General features: G+C 39.8%; 1 protein-coding gene across 1 annotated transcript; it reads left to right on the top strand.

Moving 5' to 3' along the window:
* Positions 1-4,310: 4,310 nt before the first annotated feature.
* Positions 4,311-22,045, top strand: LOC135638126 (replication factor C subunit 5-like). The gene is made up of 12 exons (XM_065151090.1): positions 4,311-4,453; positions 4,564-4,674; positions 4,789-4,821; positions 5,132-5,300; positions 6,913-7,094; positions 13,921-14,057; positions 14,225-14,323; positions 17,331-17,400; positions 17,476-17,550; positions 19,806-19,851; positions 21,544-21,657; positions 21,742-22,045. The coding sequence occupies exons 1-11, from the start codon at positions 4,370-4,372 to the stop codon at positions 21,600-21,602; spliced, it is 1,065 nt and encodes a 354-aa protein (XP_065007162.1). The 5' UTR covers positions 4,311-4,369; the 3' UTR covers positions 21,603-21,657; positions 21,742-22,045.
* Positions 22,046-22,298: the final 253 nt, after the last annotated feature.

Genomic DNA, 22,298 nt, shown 5'->3' with positions numbered 1-22,298 from the left:
GGCAAATGATCCTATATATCTCCTTTAATTAGGTTTTAAGATAGAGTTTCATCTTTCATCATGGATGAAGAACTTTTCAAGGGCAAAGGCAAAAGAAAAGCTGAAATCAAAGAAAAGGAGAAAGAAGAAGAGAGAGCAGATTGGTCGAATCTCACAGCTAATACATTAGAACTCATCATCGATCAACTCACCATCGATATTTTTGATTATATCCGTTTCCGTGGCGTCTGCAAGGCATGGCATTCTAGCAACCTTTGCAAGCATCCTCCCCAACTCCCATGGTTACTCTCGAGATATGATGACGACATTAATCGTCTCACCTTTTGCTCCTTATCAGATAACAAATTACACTCGATTCAACTTCCAATAAATGATAGAGATATCATTGGCTCATATGACGGATGGCTAATTCTCCATCACAAAACTTCTTTGCTTGTTACCATCCTAAATCCTCTCACAAGTGCTCATATCGATCTGCCAATCCTCCCAAGTGATTTTAGGTATCTTGGCCCACCATCGTTAAAGTTTGCAATGTCTTCGAACCCCTCAATAAAAGATCAGCAATGCATCATCTGCATTATCTATGCCCCAAGCTATATTCTTTTATCTATCCGTGTAGGTGAGGACAATGAATGGACCTTGGTGGAACGCACAACTTTATATTATGATGTTATTTATTTCAAGGGAAGCTTTTTTACTGTAAGTGATAAAGGACAGATCTTCATGTTCAATTCCTTATTTGAGGAAGTGGCTATCATCGATCATCGATCGGAAATAATTGACCCATTTTGGGAATTCGTGGAGTTATCAGGAGAGCTTTTAATCCTTCAAAACATTATGATTACGGACCCTGATGACTATGGGATAGAGAATTTAATGATTTACGTGACAAAGAAGATAGAGATTCGAAAGTTAAATATGAGAGGTCTACTCCCATCATTAGAGGAGGTAAAGAGCATAGGCGACCATATACTTTTCTTCGGTATTAATTCTCGCTCCATCACAGTGCCAGTTATCCAATACCCTCACGAAAAACATGACACTATCTATACACCTCACATTTATATGATGGGTTATGATGAACAAAATGTATATTGTAGGTTTGAAATATATGATTTCAAGAACGCATCTTTAAAGCCAATACCACATGATAAACTTGGAAAGATGTGCACTGACATTTTACCTATGTGGTTTATACCATCCTTATTTTAGTATTTTTTGTCACCTTAGACAATAACTAAGTCTTACTATGCTAGTACTATAAATGGTGGATTATAACTTTTTTTTTATATATATATTTCATGAATCTCAATAACTTATTTTTCTATTTAGTTTTGTTTGCTTCTTATATCTTGAATAGTTTTGTTTTAATACATTGAGGTAACACTCTCTATATTATGATGTATTTTACGGATATTTATATTTATAAATAACTTGTAGAATAATGTATATCTTATTTTTTTTTTCTTTCAATAACAATAATAGTGGGACATCAATTGTTTTATTTGATCTCATGTTCTATTATCATATTCCAACTTAAGTTGATATATCACTTTTATGATATATGCAACCGGTCACAATCTTAGCATTAATATTGATATTGTTACAAGAAAATATCATTGATATTTTAGTCAGTTCGATATGATTCTGACTTACGTGCACAAGGATGTTCAATGTGTGGTTAAGATACCTCCGAGATAAAAATGTCAAGCTTTGGATGTTCCACTTGTATAAAGATTAAGATTAAGAGGAGTTTTCTGACCTGATCCCTTGGATGACTAAGTAACTTGATGCAGGTGGGTATGATAATGAGCGATGAAAAGTGATCCATGTAAACCCGTTGAAAGTAAGATTTTATACTTGATAGTAAATAAAAAAGTATTCTAATATAGTATTTTTATAAGGAAGTGACCTTTAACCATCTCTAACAACCTTAAATCGATCTTTTACCAACGTAGGCAATAGGGATAGATATAACTTATAACTATTTGCTTTAGACCCATATCCACATGGATAGATCAGTGGGGGACAACTTTGGGCTCATCGATATCTTCTCTATCATTTATCCCCTCTGAAGCCATGTTTCGAGGGCTCATCGACGAGTGTCTGAAAAACCAACGTTTGACTCATTTGACATGTTAATTTTATGCTCCTTTGATCACTTTTTTCTGAGAGAGAGAAGGGGTTCTCAACCAACTTACTTTGGGATGCCTAAAAGGGATCGAGGTATCACTTGACCTCCCCACGAAGGATAGCGAAGGAGTCAGGGCACTTGACCTCCCCACCTTGGGTAGCAAGGGGTTATGATCTCAACCTCCACACCTCGAGCAACAAGGGGGGTCGAGGTCGAACATTCGCAACTTGATCGCATGGGGGTTAGGGGTTTCCAACCTCTACACATTAGATAGTGATGACGATCGACACTCGATCTCCACGCCTCGAGCAAAAAATTTTCATAATAATCTTATATTCACAACTAAAGAGATAATTTTTATCAGCCAAATCGAAAAGAAACAGACTTATCATTATTATAAATAAATAATTATTTTGACTTTAAATGTTCAAGAAAGGATTATGAAAATGCTGCCAAAACTCGATTGAGCGGTGGCGCACTCCTTAAAAACAAGTTATAATATGCTTTTCAGGAAAACGAAAGAAAAAATTTAAGCAAGTAAATAAACAAACTGACCTATGTAACCTGTACAATTTAGAGTCCAAAGTATGATTCCCAGCAAAATAAGATCAACCCTCATACATTATGCATTATATTTTCTTCTAGCCAAGCTATTAGAGGAAGTGTTATACTACCATTCATATCATGCAATTAAGCTTTGACAAAGACACATGTACAGAAAGAAAAACCCAGTCTACTTCAATCGTTATGTTATCTTCGTGCTTTTACAGTAAGTACTAAGTATTCAGTACTGCTAGTTTTGTTTGACTTGAGATCTCCAAGATCCAAGGAAAGAGCATCATCAAATAGTAATATAATCCATGCCAACATCAAGAATTTAGAGTCCAAATAGCAGCTCTCTTGGAATCGTGGTCAACAAGAGTGATGATATCTTAGATTAGCTTTGGTGAGACCTAAAAGGCCAAAATTATATCAGATGTTTATCCATCTCAAAGAAATGCATAAAAATCGTCTGATCAGACTGAATGTCACCCCAATCTATAAATAATTAAATCAAAACCATTTGAGATATAAAAAGAATTAAATCAAACTAAACAGAATTATTAAGTTTATTAGGACTCAAGGAACCAGACCATTTGAGATGTGGCTAGAAAGAGTCTTTCTCTTTCAAGTCATACACCCCTTGTCTCTGAGAAGAAGTATAGGCTCATTGATAACCAAATGTAACTCAAACATGAAGAAAAACTAAAATGGATCCGGAGATGCATATTAATTAAAATGTATTGTGCCAATGACCTCTTAAATATTTTGGGCTTCACAGATTAGCTATTTTGATGCTAAAACCTGCTAGCGGCAGCTTAGAAGTTGATGTGGATGTCGCTATTTATTTGGTCTTCAGAGAATAGTATTGAGATCAATCCTTTTTGTCCATACTGTTGTCGACATTGTCGTCAAAACACATCTGCCAAAACTAGTTCTCTATCACGAAACTTCTTGGCGATATGCAAAGGATTTCCATATGCTATGATCGAGTGGCAATAGGGAAAGGATTTCCAGCTTACGGGAAACAATAAACAATTAAACTTTTGGTGGTGGATAGTTTATCCTTTATTAGGTGGTTTCATGAATCTATCTATCGTTCTAAAGAACAAGCAAGAAAAAGGTGGCCGGCGGCACTTATTTCCCAGCAATAGTGCTTGGCATTCTCGAGTGATCGGTAGCAATTGCTCGCAATCGAAGTTTAAGTTAATGCAATTTATATAGTCATGTGATCGGTGTTTAAGATTCTGCTGAACAAAAAATTTACTATTTGTTCTCTATGCACACCAAGAAACAAGAACAACATAAATCCCAATCCCAATGCTTTCAACAAGAAGCATCTTATTACTACTCGTATGGTGGGTGCACTTAATAGTTGTTAGAAATGATTTCGGAAGAAACGATCAAACTTAAATCAGAACCATCGATTCTAAAATTATTCTTTGTCGATTTGATTTCGATTATTCTTTAAGTGTATTGACGAGTTGGAGATTCGAAGTCTACCATTTTACCGCAGTTTCCTTTTATCCCAGAAGTTGGAGATTCGAGGTCAATTAGGCCCATGGGCTGACTGGTGGCCTTACTGTCTCCGCTGCCTGTATATAATCTGATCCGCCCCCTTTCTTTTCCCGCCACTCCTCTTACTCTCTACGCCAGTCGCTCCTCCTCCTCCTCCTCCTCCGGCTCCCCGCGACGATGCTGTGGGTCGACAAGTACCGGCCGAGAGCTTTAGACAAGATCATCGCCCACGAGGAAATCGCCCAGAACCTGAAGAAATTGGTGAGATCTCCTAAAACTCTTCGTCTAGGGTTTTGGCTGCTTTCCGTCTTGCTTGTTTTGGTGGTGCCTGCGGGATGTAGGTGATCTTCGTGTGGTGGATTCGTTGGTAGGTGTCGGAGCATGACTGCCCCCATCTCCTCTTCTATGGGCCGACTGGTTCCGGCAAGAAAACCCTAGTCATGGCCCTTCTTAAGCAAATGTTTGGCCCTGGGGTTGAAAAGGTATCTGCACACCACTGTTTATTTTCCTTCCTCTTGTGGTTAGATGTTCTTATTTCTTTGTATTTAATCTAGTTGTGTTTTCTTTTTCTCATTTCTTTCTGTTGGCGATTGCAGGTGAAATTGGAGAACAAGATGTGGAAGATTGATGTAAGTTGAAGCTCATGATCTCCTTTTCTTGGGTTACTTAATTCTTCCAATGATATGGGCTTTAGTGATGAACAAACTTCATGGGCGATGTGAGAATTCCTGTAGCAGACTTTGCTCCCCAAAGTAGGACTTGGGCCTCTTTGCCACAGCTGGCTGCCGTCTTGGTTGCTTGCTTTAGAAATTCAGTTTATTTCTTTACTTGAGGGTTTGCCGCTTTTCTTCACAAACATAGAAAATTTGGAGTCTCTTCCTATTATGAGGCACTCATTGAGGCTGATGGGATCTTTCACTAAGTCGATTTTCTGTGCAGGCTGGTACACGTACGATAGAGCTGGAGTTGACGACGTTGTCAAGCACACATCATGTTGAGATGAATCCCAGCGATGCAGGTTTCCAGGATAGGCATATTGTTCAGGAGATTATCAAGGAAATGGCAAGAAACAGACCTGTGGATACTAAAGGCAAAAAAGGGTTCAAAGGTAATTACCCTTTAGTTACATGGGGTTTGTTTTCCTTTTGTTTTATCTAATGTTGGGAGATTCCCAGATGGCCTTTGCATTTCAGAAACCATATTTATCTAAGCTATAATGAGTTTCACTTTATGCTATTTCTGTTATAATAGGCATGTAAGGTTACATCTAGGGACTGATGCAATTAACTTGAGCATATAATGTAAAATGCACAACGTCATAATCACTAACCAATGGTTCTGAGTTCAGTGTACTAACATGTAGATTGTAATACTGACTTATGTGATTATGCCATGTGGCCTGTCATAGACCAAGATTTTGCATTGTGTTCTTTTTGAGGATGTGGTCACTTTCTAAACATGGATTTTCTTAACGAGCTACCACATTTTCCTGCATAAAGTTGAAGCGGAACTTTTGAAAGTCGATTTGAAACATCAAGTACTTCACTTGGAAGATGCTCCGCATCCTCCTATGTACAGTAGATTGTGATGTTATGGCCTTTTCAATTTTAGTTGCCACAAGAGTCTCACAACCAACGCTAGGCATATTCCAAAATATGTTTACACAGTTTATGCCCATGGTGGGATGATAATATTTTCACTTAATGTTAATTGACTTTGAAAATGTCGAAGTTCCTTTGTATGGTTCAATGCTTCTTTAATAGATAGTTCATAACTTTTAACTGCATGGTGCTGGTAGGCTGGTAATTCAGGTATATGCATAGAGAAATAGAAGAATATATACCATTCTATCTAATGATCATGCTATCTTAATTCCTTTCGGATGAAACTGTCTTTGTCACTTGATAAATCAAGTTGGCATTATTAAAGGCACTCAAACAATCTATGTCTGCAAATCTGAAGTCTGTGGCTCCTGCTATCATTGGAACATGTAAAAAGTCCTACATCATGGAAAACTACTGAACATCAAGTTCAAAATGCTATAGCTAAGAGCTGTTACACAAGTTGTTGATATAAAATCATCTTGTCGGGTCATATGGTTTACTTTAGTCGTACCATAAGCTAGAAATTTTAGGCTTATATACAGATATGTGTTAAACAACCAAAACTTGATGAGAAAAAAATGACCATTAAATTCCTTGAGTTATTGCTGGGTAAGGGTAAAGTATTCTTTTGGAATCTCCTGAGGTTAACTACTGTGAATCACGTGGTCAACTCACTCTCTTTCGGAATGGAAATTTGTGGTTGAAAGAATTCCTGATGGAAGTCTGTGGTCCAAACTGACTTTATATTTGGGGTTAGTTAACTTGATTCAACTCAGAAGCCTGATATAAAACCTAATTTGGCCTCACTTGATTTTACCTGATGAGATCATCTACTATGGTGCATCCCTATTGGTCAGGTATTATTGTCTTGTATCAGCTTCTGATTCAACTGTTCTTGTCACAACGGGCCTCAGCTTGGTAAGAAGCAGAACATGCACCTATACCAAGTTAATGGAATTTGTTGCAAATTCATTCCTTGCAATAGACCTGCACTAATATCTATGCCTATTAATATCTCTACCCGTTACAAGACATCTTAAGTTTGGTAAACTTTTTCTTAGAATTTCTGGAATAATTCTACTGATCAAGGTATTGATATGGTTTCCTAACTGGCAGTATTGGTGCTGAATGAAGTTGACAAGCTGTCAAGAGAAGGTCAACATTCTCTCCGTAGAACAATGGAAAAGTATAGTGCATCATGCAGGCTAATCTTGTGCTGCAACAGCTCATCAAAAGTAACGGAGGCTGTCAGGTCTCGCTGTCTGAACATTCGAGTGAATGCACCCACTGAAGAGCAGGTTGGTACCTGTATTGGGATGAACATGACTGCATCTCATTGGATCTTAGATCTCTGTGGATGTGTTTATTTAGTCTGTTTCTCCAGCTCTGTGGTTAGGAATACATAACTTTCTATGCTAATGTCTTTTGTATTCTTCGAGAGCTGGCTTTATGGAGTAAAATAAATAAGAGATCTTTATACTAAACACTGTCACAATGAAATGCAAAAACCCAGGTTTGCAGAGTGAAAAGCAATCTCCAGTTCTTGCAAAACATAATTCTGTAATAAAATCCACATGGAACAAGGTCAAATGCTTGATGCATGGATTGTTCAGTTGACAATTTGATATAGCCACTTAATGTTTTTTGTCTTATTTGTATAGCTCTTTTTGTCTGTAGTGTGATGGTTAGTTCATAAATGGTTATTTATGAGTTAGTTTTTATGTTCATCTATATATTTTAGATTCAATAACTGTGAACTAATTTCGAACATTTAGTTCTGGTGTATTTTTTCATTCATATTTGGTTAGTTAATTTGGAGTTCAACAAGGTTGCCGTTGTCATGTGAAATTTGGATCAAATGTTCTTTTGTGAGGATTATTTTTCAGATAATTGGTAGTTGTATATAATTTAGTTAGATGACTAACTTATCAATATCTTAAAAAGATATAGATGCTGCCTACTTGGATATGGGATTCCAAGTTAAATTGTTTGTCTTGTTGAACTTTCTTGTTGGAGTCTAACACATGGTAGGCAATTTCGTATAATACAGCTCGGTACGAGTGGTATGTATTGGTCTGTCAGCTTACCGGTACACGGACCGTCCATTACCGGATGGAACGAAATAAATAAATAAATAAATAAATAAATAAATAAATAAATAAATATATATATATATATATATATATATATATATATATATATATATATATATATATATATATATATATATATATATATATATATATATCGAGCGGTATACCGGTATACCGCTCTGTCACGACCTTAGCTGGTTTTGCCTAAGGCGTGCGGCACCCTCGCGCGTCCGTCCGCAAAGGTCAGCCTCCCCGAAGCCTCCCATTGTCCCTTAGGACCAACAAAAGAGAGAACGGGTTAAAGAGAATGCCTCAATCGGGATCCACAAGCAAACATGTCCGAAAAACACTTCATAGACAATGCAAATTACAAACAGACTTTACAAGCTCTGAATAGTTGCACAACAAAGGGTAAAATGGTCCATTACAGACCGAAAAGCTCTCACACGTGTCCACATGACACAACCTTTATTTACAAGCCTAAAGAGGCCACCAACCCAACTAACATGGGACTATTTAGCCTTCGGTCGCCCCTCTACCTGCTGTACAAGGCATGAACATGCCAAAAGACAACGGACAGACATAAGCATTACATCCAACATCTTGTTTAGAAGTTTGTCCGTTACATTCTCCCCCACTTATCCCTTCGACGTCCTCGTCGAAGCCTTTGTGAACACTGCAACTCTTCGCCTTTGCTGAGTCTTCAATCTTCTGCTCCAGCTGCAATGCGTCTCCTGGCTCCCAGCTGCTCTCCGCTGCTGTTTCTGAGTAGTCGAACCTTTGATCCGCCATGCTGCTTCAACTCACCAATGACTCTGACTCTGGTGTGGGGTTGGCTGAGTTGTGTTGATCCTTGTTGATTCCTGCGGATCCGCCAAATGAAGGAAAAGACCATCCTTACTGCGCCAGTCTCTTAAAAATTCCTCATGCTGCTTGAACTGGGTGGATGCTTGTTGGAGCTTTAACGAGCATCGTCTCGCAAACTTCTGAAGTTTTGGGTCCTTCCTCCATAAAATCTGCTCATTGACTCTTCTTTGAGTTAGTTGTCACATCCAAGTAGGTTCGCATCACTTCCGCTTTCGATTGGCATTTCGTTGGGAAATGAGGTGGACAAACTACTCTCGGTAGCACTGATCACCGTTGGTGAGGATTTGACAACTATTGTCTTCCATTGTCTTCGAAGGGTCTTTGAACTTATGCAGAGCTCCTCTGCTGGATAGATAAGAGAACTGGGGTACTCGGTTTCGCCCATTCTCTTAAGAATTGAGAAGGCAAAGGTTACTTGACTTCGCCCGCCTCCTCGAGGTTGTACTTCATGCATCAAGCTGGTTACTGGCCTTCGCCTGCTCTTTGCTCACACTTCTGAAGTACTTGAAGTGTTTGCACTCCTTGCGTTGAGTTAGCTACTGTGATTCACCTTCTCAATGCCATTGAACTTCTGGAATGCAGGAAGTTTTCACCCCAACTTGGAGTAATTCTCTGATAGATGAGGTCGCCTCTGGGATTGTACCGTCTTCTCCATCAACCCTGTCGCCTACTCCACTGAGTAGCAAAGGTACAACACCGCGTACTGCCTGCTTCGTTCCTTGGTCGTGCACTCTTGCATGACCCGAAGTCCTTCACTTACGGCTATCTTGATGAGAAACTTGTTGACACCGGTCTTACGAAGTTTCTTGGCCTCTGCCCTTCAGCCTTGTCTCGGTACTTGGAGATTGCCTCTGCATGCTCCACCTCCTCGGCCCCTTTCACGACCAAGTGCTCTCCCTCCGTGAGAGCAAGGGATCAATGACTTGCACGGAAGTCCCGCCTCTACGATACCATGGCGCTGCCATGCCCATGGCCCTACTATCCGTCGCCTCGCCTCTGTATCCCTTTTCTTCACAATCAGTAGAGATGTCTCCGTGGCACTCCTCTGAGTCCACCTCCATTCTAACCGATGCTTGATTTTGGGTAGCTAAGTCCCTCTGGACTCGTCGTCGCTTCCTCGCCCCTGCTTCAACACCTCTGTGTTCTCCAAGCAATCCGTTTGGTCGATGGAAAGACAGACTGCAACTCCCATGCATGGCCTCTGCCATCACGTTGTAGAGTTTGCACCGATTCTGTTCTCCTTAGCTTCCTTGGTAGCAACGTTCGCTTACTCGACCTTGTCCTCTGACTTGTCGGGCTCCCTTAAGCGAATATGAGCTTTGGAGCAATCCAACTCTCCAGTTGCTTCGACCATACCTCTGCATGATCAAGTCCCTCCCATGGAACTCACTGGTACTTGCATTCGAACTTTTCCCTTGGTGGAACCCAGCCCCCATATGCTGATGACCAAGGTTTTCATCCGATGTAAAATTCGGTGCACGCCCGGAAGACCCGCCTCTGCGATACCATGGCCTACACTCCTTGAATCCATAGCCCTTCCTGCCGTCGTGTTGTTCACCAAAGCGAAGCTCCCAGTAGCTCCCGATCATACCTCCATATGATCTCATCCCTCACGGGACAATGTCGAGTGTGTCGCATTGCCACGAACTGTTCCACCACGATCCGCTGCACCATGTCGCCTCCTGGTGACATCTCCATTGCATTCTGATCTTTGTGGAATAAACTCGAATTGTGAACCCTCCATGTGTGGCCTCTGCCAATACATCGTCGGGTCTCCTCCACCTTCGATTTTGTTCACTCTTTTGGCAATCGACCTTCATCCACCCACTCTTGGGTCACACCTAGATAAAACACCACTCTAGGACAGTCCGTCGCCTAGTAGCTCCCGAAGTCCACCGACTTCACTGTAGTTTGTGCACCATTGTCTGGATCCTGGGCCTCTGGCCCTACCAGCAAACTCTCCGCTGCGCACTGCTTCCTTCATGGCAACTTGAATGGTAACACTGTGGCATATTCTTCAAGAGTACCCGCCTCTGCGTCCTCTTGCCCCGTGCTAAGGCCTTCTGAACCCAACTTCGCCTCCGCAAATTGAGTCGCCTTAGTTCCTCCATCAAATGCTCCTCCGAGATAAGGTGCATGTGCCCAGAAGCTCCCTTCGTCTTTGGCACCATGCAAGATGAGTCTGCTCCGTCAGAATGAAGGACCCATGGAACAACATGATCCTACCCTTGCCTCTGCAAGAGTTCATGTCTTTGACCTCTGTCTAAGGAAAGCACTGTGCTTCTGCTCCATGTTTCAACTTCTCTGCTGGCTCCCTTCATGCGGCTTGGGTACTTCGCCAAGTTACACCCAAGTTGCTCCGCTCCTCGTTTTTGCATTGAGTCGATGGTGGCCCTCGCGCCCTCCATTCTACGGGTCAGCCCTCCCTTGAGTCCGATCTCCATATCGACTCTAAGTGTGCCTTCATTTAAGTTGCTTCAGGTCGCTCCCCCACTTGATCTCGCAATGCATCCACCAATGCATTCTCTCGAGCGAGATCATGCGACAACTCCTCGCCGCTTGCTCAGTCCATCGAGCTTCGTGAAGTTGTTGTTTGTGAGGTACTCCTCCTCAACATGTGAAGTCCGTCTCACATGATTCTCCCTCTGGAGTGCCGAGACTTATCCCTTCTAGATAACTGTCCCGTTGGAGCAACATCTCTCTTCGTTTCGGAGACCACCATCCCATTGGACTACTCCGATCTGCTGAACATACTGTGCATTGTTCTGCCTCTTGCAAATGCACTTGCTAGATTGCGCCTCCACGTCAATACAGCCACCGCCGCACCCCTCAAGGCCTAGCAACATGCTAAACTCGTTGCACACTTCAGCCTCCTCCGGACGTATCCTTCACATGACGAAGAGAAAGTTACAATGCTCCATGGCGCCGAGTCTCGGTCGCCTTGGGATGGCCACGAACATTCCATCGTCCGCATACAAGCCCATGCATGAGTACCAAATTCTTCGAGTTAGCAATTCCCCTCACCTCTGTGAGCTTTGCATAACTCTTTTGGTCGTTGAACAACTCATTCCACCTTGGATGGTCTCATTCTTACCAAGCGCCTCGCTTGCCTAGAGCACCATCAAGTATTGTTGTCAACGTTGAGCCGTAGCTCAAACTCAGCCATCGCAGCCTTTGTGCGCTCCGCATTCTTCCAAGCTTGCCTGTTTTCGTGGTGCCTCTTGCGCGAAGGGTTGGCCATTCCTCAAAATGCCAATGTTAGATGCCCGCTCATCTGAGCGACTCTTTTCCCTACATCTCCATGCCCGTTTTCCCTCAAACGGTCGCGCGTGTGCTGACTGCCCTCGACGCAGCCCCGCTAGGTCCCCCACGTTTGCATGTCAAGTGTTTCTATGAGTGCTTGTCCCGCTCTGATACCATACTGTCACGACCTTAGCTGGTTTTGCCTAAGGCGTGCGGCACCCTCGCGTGTCCGTCCGCAAAGGTCAGCCTCCCCGAAGCCTCCCATTGTCCCTTAGGACCAACAAAAGAGAGAACGGGTTAAAGAGAACGTCTCAATCGGGATCCACAAGCAAACATGTCCGAAAAACACTTCATAGACAATGCAAATTACAAACAGACTTTACAAGCTCTGAATAGTTGCACAACAAAGGGTAAAATAGTCCTTTACAGACCGAAAAGCTCTCACACGTGTCCACATGACACAACCTTTATTTACAAGCCTAAAGAGGCCACCAACCCAACTAAAATGGGACTATTTAGCCTTCGGCCGCCCCTCTACCTGCTGTACAAGGCATGAACATGCCAAAAGACAACGGACAGACATAAGCATTACATCCAACATCTTGTTTAGAAGTTTGTCCGTTACAGCTCGGTATACAGTTTCGTACCGTATCGAGCGAACGTCGAAACTCCGGTACAGTACGAAATTGCATACCTTGGTCTAACATGCTTAAAGGAAAATAGGCTTTGAGTGAACCAAGTTCATAAAGATTGATAGATGAGACATGTAGTGGTGCATTTTGATAGACTAAATTTGAAACTATGGTAGAATCTGGTGATGATGGTGTAGGAAAGAAGAAAAACAGTATTATTATTATTATTATTATTATTATTATTATTATTATTATTTTTAATTTTTTCTACTTTGATCGACCCCTTAATTCCTTGAACATCTTTTATGGGCTTTCTGTGGGGTGTTTTGTGGCGTTGGGGAGAGGTGAGATGTAGAATGTGGTAAATGGGACAAGTTCACAAACACTAGCACAATATCTACTTCCTGATGTTTTTGAATTATTGTAAATATTACATTCAAATTGGCTTTTATCGTGCATTTCTCTAAATGGACTAGCCTAAGCAAGGATTGATGTGGAGATTCACTTGTAGGAAGTAGTAGCCCCTCAATTTCAGGAAGTGACTTAGTTCTTAGGCTGTGCGTATATCTAGATACTTTTATCATTATGATTACATAATCATTTAGGTACTCCATGCAATTAGTAGAAATGTATTTTCGTATGATAAATTCCTATGGCAAAAGTCATCAGATATAAATTATCATGCTACATTTATAATAACTTGTTGACCTAGATTTCCTTCAGATGGAAGCTATGTAAGCAGCAGTCAGATAATAAATTATTGTTTGACATGATTACATTGGATTAAACTGTCATTTGCTTATGTCAAATGTTGGCTCATGATCATCACTAATTTTCTTTTTTCAGCTAAGTAGTGTCACTGAATACCCATTCAATAATTGAGTGGTAGTCCATTTTGGTCAATTATTAAATGCCATGTTATTCTACAAGTAAATGAGTTTGACATGGCTAAAATTTTTTATCAGTTTCATATAATTGGATCGATGGATCAAATAGTATCATGATATGATATCCTAGTGCAGTTGTATTTTAACTAAGATATACAGTTCTTTGTATGTCAGATTGCTTGTGTTTCTAGGCAGATGTTTTCAGACCTATAGATACTTGAAATTGCATCTTGAATATATCATGGTAAATTTATTGTATTTTCTTATAAACTTCAGTTACATGTATGTCTTTTATCAGTTAGTGCCCAGCATGCTTATGTTTGTTAGTCTTGGGTTCTAGATTTTATTGGTCAATTTCCAGTCTTCCATAATTTAAAAATCTTGCATGTTATATTCAATTAGATTATCAAAGTATTGGAGTTCATTGGCAAGAAGGAAAACCTGCAACTTCCACCTGGATTCACAGCACGTATAGCAGCTCAATCAAACCGTAATTTAAGAAGAGCAATATTGTCTTTTGAGACCTGTCGAGTGCAGCAGTAAGCTCTTTAGCATGTAGTCCGTACAATAATTCCATGCAAGTTATACATCAGATATCTGTCTACTGTATACCTATGCTTGTTTTAGTTGATTATAGGATTTATACAACACTTGCATCCTATTGCCTTCAGTTGATTAATTTTAGAATTGCATGTTACTGCTATAGGTATCCATTCACCGTAAACCAGGCATTGCCACCCTTGGATTGGGAACAATATGTTTCTGAAATAGCATCTGATATAATGAAGGAACAGAGTCCTAAAAGGTCTGTTTCTTTTCTTCATTGGTTCTCTACATTTTGTGAACGTGAAGCTTAGCTTTTTATTTGTTCTTCTCATTGGCATCTCATTTTAGACTCCTCTTTCCATTTTTTGTGCAGAAATATACTTCATTGGTTCTCTACTTTATGAATGATATAATTCAGTGCCTACTGAAATTAATAGGATGAATACAACAAGAACTTTTTGTTCTGGCACTAGAAATTTGGCTCATTGCACATCAGAATATTATTTATGCAAATATATCTTGATGGCATGATTATGCTAGCCTGTCAAAATTTTCCCTTCAAACCAGTAATTTAAAAAGCGCTAGGCGTCAAAAGGCGCTAAGGTCCAAAAATGCCCGAGGCGCTAGGCGCTCGCCCGAGCGAAACGAGGTGCTAAAATATAAAAATATATAATATAATTAATAAAAATATATTATTAAATTAATAAAAATATGTTGTTAATAGTATACAGTATACTGTTGTAAAGGTGTGCTGACTGAGAAAAAAGGAAGTGGCAACGGCAGCGGGAGTCGGAGTGGGAGTGTAAGGAGGCAGCGGCAGTAGGAGCGGGAATGTAAGGAGGCAGCGGCAGCGGGAGTGTAAGGAGGCATCGGCAGCGGGAGCGGGAGTGTAAGGAGGCAGCGACAGCGGGAGTGGGAGCGGGAGTCTAAGGAGGCAGCGACAGCGGGAGTGGTGGCAGTGGCGAGTAGCGACAGCGACAACGGCAGCGGAAGCCGGAGTGGGAGTGTAAGGAGGCAGCGGCAGCGGGAGTGGGAATGTAAGGAGGCAGCGGCAGCAGGAGTGTAAGGAGGCATTGGCAGCGGGAGCGGGAGTGTAAGGAGGCAACGACAACGGGAGTGGGAGCGGGAGTGTAAGGAGGCAGCAGTAGCGGGAGCGGCGGCAGTGGCGAGTAGCGACAGCGACAATGGCGAGTAGCGGCAGCGGGAGCAGGAGCGGCGAGTGGCGACAGCGGCAGCGGCAGCGGTTGCGAGTAGCAACAGCGGCGAGTAGCGGGCACGGGAGCGGGAGCGGCAACAAGCAGGGTTAGTCAGTTAGGGTTGGGCAGCGATAGCTGATATCGATTTTAGTTGGTTCGATTGAACCAACTAACCACCAGAGACCGAACCAGACCTAAAATCCTGGTTCGATCGCCTGGTTTAACCCAGGCGCTCGCCCGAAGCGCCCAACGCCTGGGCTCGAGCGAGTGCCTAGGCGGCGCCTCTTTAAAGCGCGCCGCCTGGATGTTTAGCGAGACGCTCGGGCCTTGCCTCACCTCGCCCGAGCGCCTAGGCGAGTGCCCGAGCGCCTTTTTAAATCACTGCTTCAAACCAAGGTTTTGAATATCGTACCGTATCGATGTACCGATCAGTTGTCGGTATGGTACGTTCCAAGCTGTATTGAACGTACCAACATATGGTACACTAAGGTGTACCAATGTACCGCCTGTATCGGTCCTCTATTAGATCGGAATGTACCACCCGTACCGAGCAGTATGGTATGGTATTACAAACCATGCTTTAAACCAACTAATGCTAAAAATAGCAATTATGTAGTAGTAATATACAAATAATTATACTTTTGAACAAGGAACAACAAGGAGAAAATAGATAAATTACATAGATTACTTAGCTCACTTGAAAACATGAAAAAAGTATTGAGTTATTATGGCTGAACAAATTTGTATGTTATTTGTTTCAATAATTATCAGAATGCTTTCTCAAGGCCTAAAGTCTCCTCAGGTTCTGAATACTAATTGGATCAATGTGTGTTGACCAGTATCTACTAGTACAACTAGGGACCATAATCAGATGATATAGCTTGGTGATTGGTATTCATTTTTTTATTTTTTTTCAATGAAGCTGGATGGTACAGATTGGTAGATTACCAAATGTCCTCGTACCACACTGATCTGATATGCTATAATAGTATTGGGCTGCTTTGTTCACCCTGTTGTTTAGAAAGTGTGCTTGCATGATTTCTTACATCTGCATTTCTGTTTCAAGATGTTGCTATGCAATCTGTTGGATCTAATTTTATAACATAGTCTCACATATTTTCATTACAGTTGTTTAAAGTTTCTTATCATATAGATTCAATCTGAAATCAACTTTCCTTTTTTTTGCCAATTTATCCTTAAAAAATTAAGGAAATCATGTTAATAAACCTATGCCATGCTAAAAACTTCCATATTTCATTTTTTTCCATTGCTCTTTGGAAAATACTACTGAACTGTGATAGTGCACAAGTTCTTCTCAACCTTTTGAAATCGGAGCTTGTGTCTATGCAGTTACTATCGTGCCTCTAGTGACAATTAATTTCTAGTTAATACTTATCAATTCCATTCATCTATCCTGGTTCACAAGTCAAAGTGCATCCAATAGGGTTTATTTTGCTGCCCTCCAACAAGCTGTAGTTTAGAATAAAATCCACTCGTCTAACTTTGCTTGGACCAGTATTCAGCATGTATTTAGAAGGTTTTTTATGATAGGTTGAAGGCCAGTTTTGAAATTAGTCTTAGAACTTGTAGTTGCCTTCTTTGGTTGGAGTCGTTTTTCTTGCCATAAGTCGCTGTAGGAAAAGTATTGGTCTTGTGTCCCTTATATTGCCTGGGCAGTAGTACAAGACTCAGAATAACATTACGTAATTATATAAAGGAGTCAAGAAATTTTTTCGATCTTGACCAATGTTCAAAGAAATCACTGGAAAGACTTAGTCAAGCCTCGAAGCTGTTCTATGAATTCTACAACAACCATCATGATCTATTTTCTCTTTGAAGGCTGGATGTATTCTGATAGATTTAGCCTATTTTCAAGTATCTACCAGTTAGTGATATTGCTGGGTTGGATTCCCTTGTTTCTTTGCAATTTCAATCATATGATCACTTCTGTGAACTCTTTTTATGCATAGTTGTCATTGTTCTATCACTACTATCCAGTAGCTTATACTTCTTCACCCAATGACAGTGACAATCCTCCGTTTATATTTTTTTCTCTTTATATATTTGCAGGTTATTTTCAGTGCGTGGAAAAATATATGAGCTTCTCGTTAACTGTATCCCTCCTGAAATCATTTTGAAGGTGAAAGATGCTACATTATCTTTGTTCTATGGGATTAAACTTTCTAATTGAATTATCTTACTTGTTCTTTCACAGAAGTTGCTGTCAGAATTATTGAAGAAATTGGACTCAGAATTAAAGCATGAAGTTTGTCATTGGGCTGCATATTATGTAAGTGTATTGTAGTAACATGAACTATTACATTCCTGTTATTTGCACATTTTTCTGCTACAGAGCTTTTTATCCTCGATTATTATTATCATTTAGTTGTTCAGTTCACATGTAACTCTGAGTAAATTTCCCTTGGTTCATTGACCAACCCTGTCTAGGTCAGGTGGCCTTGGGTTGGGGTGGTTCACGTCAGAGCAATAGAAAGCCATGATGATAATTGGTGGTCAGAATAATGGAGGTCCAACAATGACGAAATGAGTCGAGAGAGATGAAAGAAGACATTTGTTCTAATTATTGAAGATTTTAAACAACATTTGTAAGTAACACCCACTACAAATGGGATTAAAGAATTTGTAGAAGATAGTGAGGGGTATCTATTTGAGTCCCTTAGAAATGGGGATGTACTGATCAAGTCTTAGTTTTAGTATCTACAATGCGGTGTATGATTCCGACACATCATGGCTTGGCTGAACTTGGTCAGACTTGGCCAACTCTAGCCATCTATGTTGATTTTGGCAATTCAAGTAGAGGAAGAGGCACAATCCTTGAAGGGCAAGGTCTGTTGTTGGAAACATGTATTATTTAGGAGAAAGAAGCTTTAAGAAGGCTGGGTGTTTACAGAAACGTTCAAACATCTAAACATTGTTCAGTACATTGAGCAGCTTTAAGTAGATGTGCTGATGTTTGAATTGTGAACCTTAACCTTCTCCTCATGAATTTCATGGACATTGGGTCTTACTATGTTTTGTTTTAAACAAGATATATGTATAGTGCAAAGTTGGTTTTATGTCTTTCTTTGCAGGTGTATAAGGTGTTAAGATGTCTTCTTTTTTTTTTATAGATGTATAAATAATGGTATAAAGAAAATGGCCCCTTCTACTTTGCCACTATTGCTGCTGCTAGTTCACGGTGCAGCCGGTAACTTCCATTCCATTCCAAAATGAGTCTCTCCTCGAACAAAATTTATTTTGTCCATAATAGACAAGTAACGGTGATCATCCTTTAATCCACTATCGAAACTCTTCCTGATCACATGCACAAAAATGTGGAGACATGAGAAATGCTATGAAACATGTCAAACTACAGACATGATGGTGTCCAGTGCTGAGTCATTGACTTTTTTATTCTAGAGAAGATATAGTCATACATTATTAAATATCAGCAGCCAGTTGGCCATTTTAAGCAACATGATACTTTTTATACCATCATGTTTTACCTAAATTACTCACTTTTCAGGGTGGTTTTAAATATTGGGTACCCTATCTGAATCGATTGTTGGCTAGACTAGTACGGGCATGTTCCATTGAACCAAAGCGCACACTGTTGGTATGCACCACGATACCAAAAGGGAGGAGGAACGAAGGAGGTGGAGGTGGAGGTGAAGGAGAAAAAGAGGAAGAGGAGTTGGAGGGTTATTAGGCAGGCCAGTAGCGATAGGCATCAAAAGCAATGGGCAGCCACCGTGGGTGGGAGGTTGATTTAACCCTAAATAAAAAGAGAGAAGACTAAACTGAGCTTACCACAAGGTTTTAGAGGGTTACCAGGTGATAACACCTGTTCTGGACCCAAGTTGAGCTTTCAGTTTGCATGGCTTTGGCAGTTCATTAAGTCTCTGCATGTGTTGCTTTAATAAATAGATTTCAATGTCCAGATCCTTGGGGTGGTGGTAGCCAGGAATTTGACCTGTGTCCTCTAGATTGGGGATGATGCCTTCTAAATTTTATGCACAAAAAAAGAACTCATTAAAATTTTTTGAACTTCGACAATTAAATGGATGCTTATAAAGTATCATAATGTTTGTCAAAAAGGGTAAATCTGTTGGATTTGGTAATGGAATCCATTCTTTAAGTGAAAACATAGTGATAAATCATAATAGGACTAAATCAGGTTTACACCTTAATAATCATACCAGTCTCAGTGAAAACTTGTTAGACCTCATTCAGAGTAGACTAATTCTACATTGATGATGACAAGGCATGTTCATAGTAAGTGATGGTAAATTGTAGCGTTTGAGCAACACTTTGCTAATTTATTCTTTAAATTCACCATATTAGAGGATAGAATGGAAATGGATGAGTCACATGATCAATCATGAAATGTGTATTCCACTCTTCAACAAAATTTTCTTCAATGAAACTATTCAGCTTTAAATCCTTCTTCACAATAGACATCCCACATCTTTCTTTTGTGTCTTCTTGTGGGGATGCCTAGATTTTTATTTAATTTTTGTCAACCTAATTATAAATTTCATGCAGGAGCACAGGATGCGTTTTGGACAAAAGGCCATTTTTCATATTGAAGGTACTTTTATCTTCCTTTTATGTAATAACTACTCCATATTGAAGGTGCTTTATGTTATTGTTCTGCAATAATGTAGAAGGTACCTATTTCTTCCCTTTGTGCAATAATTATTTGCATCTGAAACATTCAATTTTGGGTTCAAAATCTTTTTTATGCATTCTTCTGTAGACACATGGGTGCTAAGCAAGTGTTCCTCTTTTGGTGCATTGCTGCTATGCATCCTACAATTGAGGATACAATATTCTTTTGCAATAACTGGTTTGTTTTGTAAAATCCAGTTACATATTAAATCTAACAAATGCATGTCATAAAATTATTCAAAAAGATCTACTGATCTTTTTTTTAATAGGAAAAGTAATCATTGGATTCTGTTACTTAGAACATTCACCGACTTCATGCATTTCAACAGTGCATTTGTTTCTTATTGCTATTTTGCATCTAAGATTAAAATTAGGAACAAACTCATGTATTTGAAGAGTTTTTTCTGTGTTCAATAAGCTACATTATTATCGTTATCTGGAGAATTCAGAATTTGGTGGTCTGGAGAGCTGCTTGAAGGAGGTTGTGCATGGTACCAAGATAGTCAAACCAAATTTAGAAAGATCATGCTGCATGGTAGCATGCCAGCTCAACAAAATACTTGAATCAATAATCTGAACCATAATAATCATCCTCAATCATAAGTCCACAAGTCCTCTTTCCACAAGAGGCATGTATTTGTGAATTCCAGGTGATATTTGCTCCCCTCTATCCTTTTCTTTCCTTTGACCTAGCAGAGAAAAACAATAAAACATGAAAACAAAAACTCATATCACATGGAAGATTCACCCTTTGCTTAACAAAACCATGGAAACAGCTTTCTGAAGTTGGAATTTGTTCTTCTCTTAGTTATTTTGCAAACATATAAAGAGATGTTGCTCATTCATCTAACAGTTATGCTTATTAGTCATGCAGGGTTTGTAGAGCCAACTTTTAGTTAGCCCAAGTTGGCTCCTTTTTAGCATTATTTTAGGTCAAGAAATGGAACGACCTCAAAAGATGTATTACATCAAACAACTAGAATTGTATGTTATGTTTTAAAAAAATTATGTCTTGTAAAGGTGAGGGATATATCAAAGGTTAAGTAGGCATGTATGTAATGTTTAAGAAAACATATGGCATGAAAAGGTGAAGGATACGATTCTTTTGATGACCAAAGGCTAAGTAGTGTAGGAATGACATTTCTAAGCTGTGCAACACTGTTATAGATCTATTATTTGTGAATAGTCTTTGCCATCTTTAACAATATGTGAATTCAGATGTTTGAGTAGCATCGTTTCATGGTTCTTGAAGTTGTTCAACCCAGGAACTACCACTCAACACCAAATCAGTTACTCTATTGCTTTCAAGTGTCTTGTCCATGGTGTTCCAATTGACAGACATTTTATCTTACCCCTTTAGTTGACTTAATGAGCTTTGCTGCGAGTAGTGTATTGATGAATGAGATGATCTTTTCTTGTAAATCTGCAATCTGCCATTGAACAAACCACAACACCATGATTTTTAAATGTTGGTTGCTAAATATATCTAATGTGTAACTTATTTTGATCGTGTAATATCATGGCAAGGTTGCAGTTACTTTCATTACTTTGAGATACCCTATTAGAAGTGATCATTGCTTGTTTTTATGCTACAATATGCTATTTTCACCAGCATTTGTTGCAAAGTTCATGAGTATCTACAAGGCGTTCCTTATTGCAACATTTGGTTAAACGAACCTGAGGGGAATAGACCCTCCAAATATCCAAACCTAAAAATAGTCAAAAGGTACCACTATTTTACCACTAGGTGTTTTTCGTGCTAATAATTAGTGGGATTTTTTGTTTTTATTTATTTTCTCTGTCCTCGCAGCCTTGTGCAGATGGAGCCCGTGTCATGTTTTGATCATCTCGAGGTATCGCTCTGTGCTTCTTTTCCGAGGATTTCGTATGTATAGAACTCCTAAAGAACTACATATATTATGTGATGTTCTTTCTAGTAGTGTGCGTAGCTTTTTTGAGATTGTTAGATGTTTGACTATAAGGCAGCCAATGCCTGTTGGATGTTCTTTCTACTTGGTTTTAGCTGAGGTTTATATGGTTTCGGGATCTTGGCAATTCATATGAGCTTTCACTTGTATCCATTAAATCCCTGTTAAATATGTTTATTGGTGTGATCATGTGTCTTATAATTCTCCCTTAGCTTGTGCCCTAGAAATTAACTATTTATGTCATTGAAATAGAATTAACCAATTATATTTTATTTCCATTTTTATGTTGGACCTCTAGTAGATTAATAATAATGTCCATGTGTTAATAATCATGTCGATCAATTGAAACAACCGCATGGCTGATAGCCTTCTCTCCTCCACAGCTTGGACATCGTTTGCACGCCACCCACCATCTTCCTCTAAGTAACTTGGTCCACTC

The sequence above is a fragment of the Musa acuminata genome, chromosome BXJ3-5 (assembly GCF_036884655.1).
Source record: "Musa acuminata AAA Group cultivar baxijiao chromosome BXJ3-5, Cavendish_Baxijiao_AAA, whole genome shotgun sequence".
NCBI classification, from domain to species: Eukaryota; Viridiplantae; Streptophyta; class Magnoliopsida; order Zingiberales; family Musaceae; genus Musa; species Musa acuminata.
This window is presented reverse-complemented; position numbering and strand designations above follow the sequence as displayed.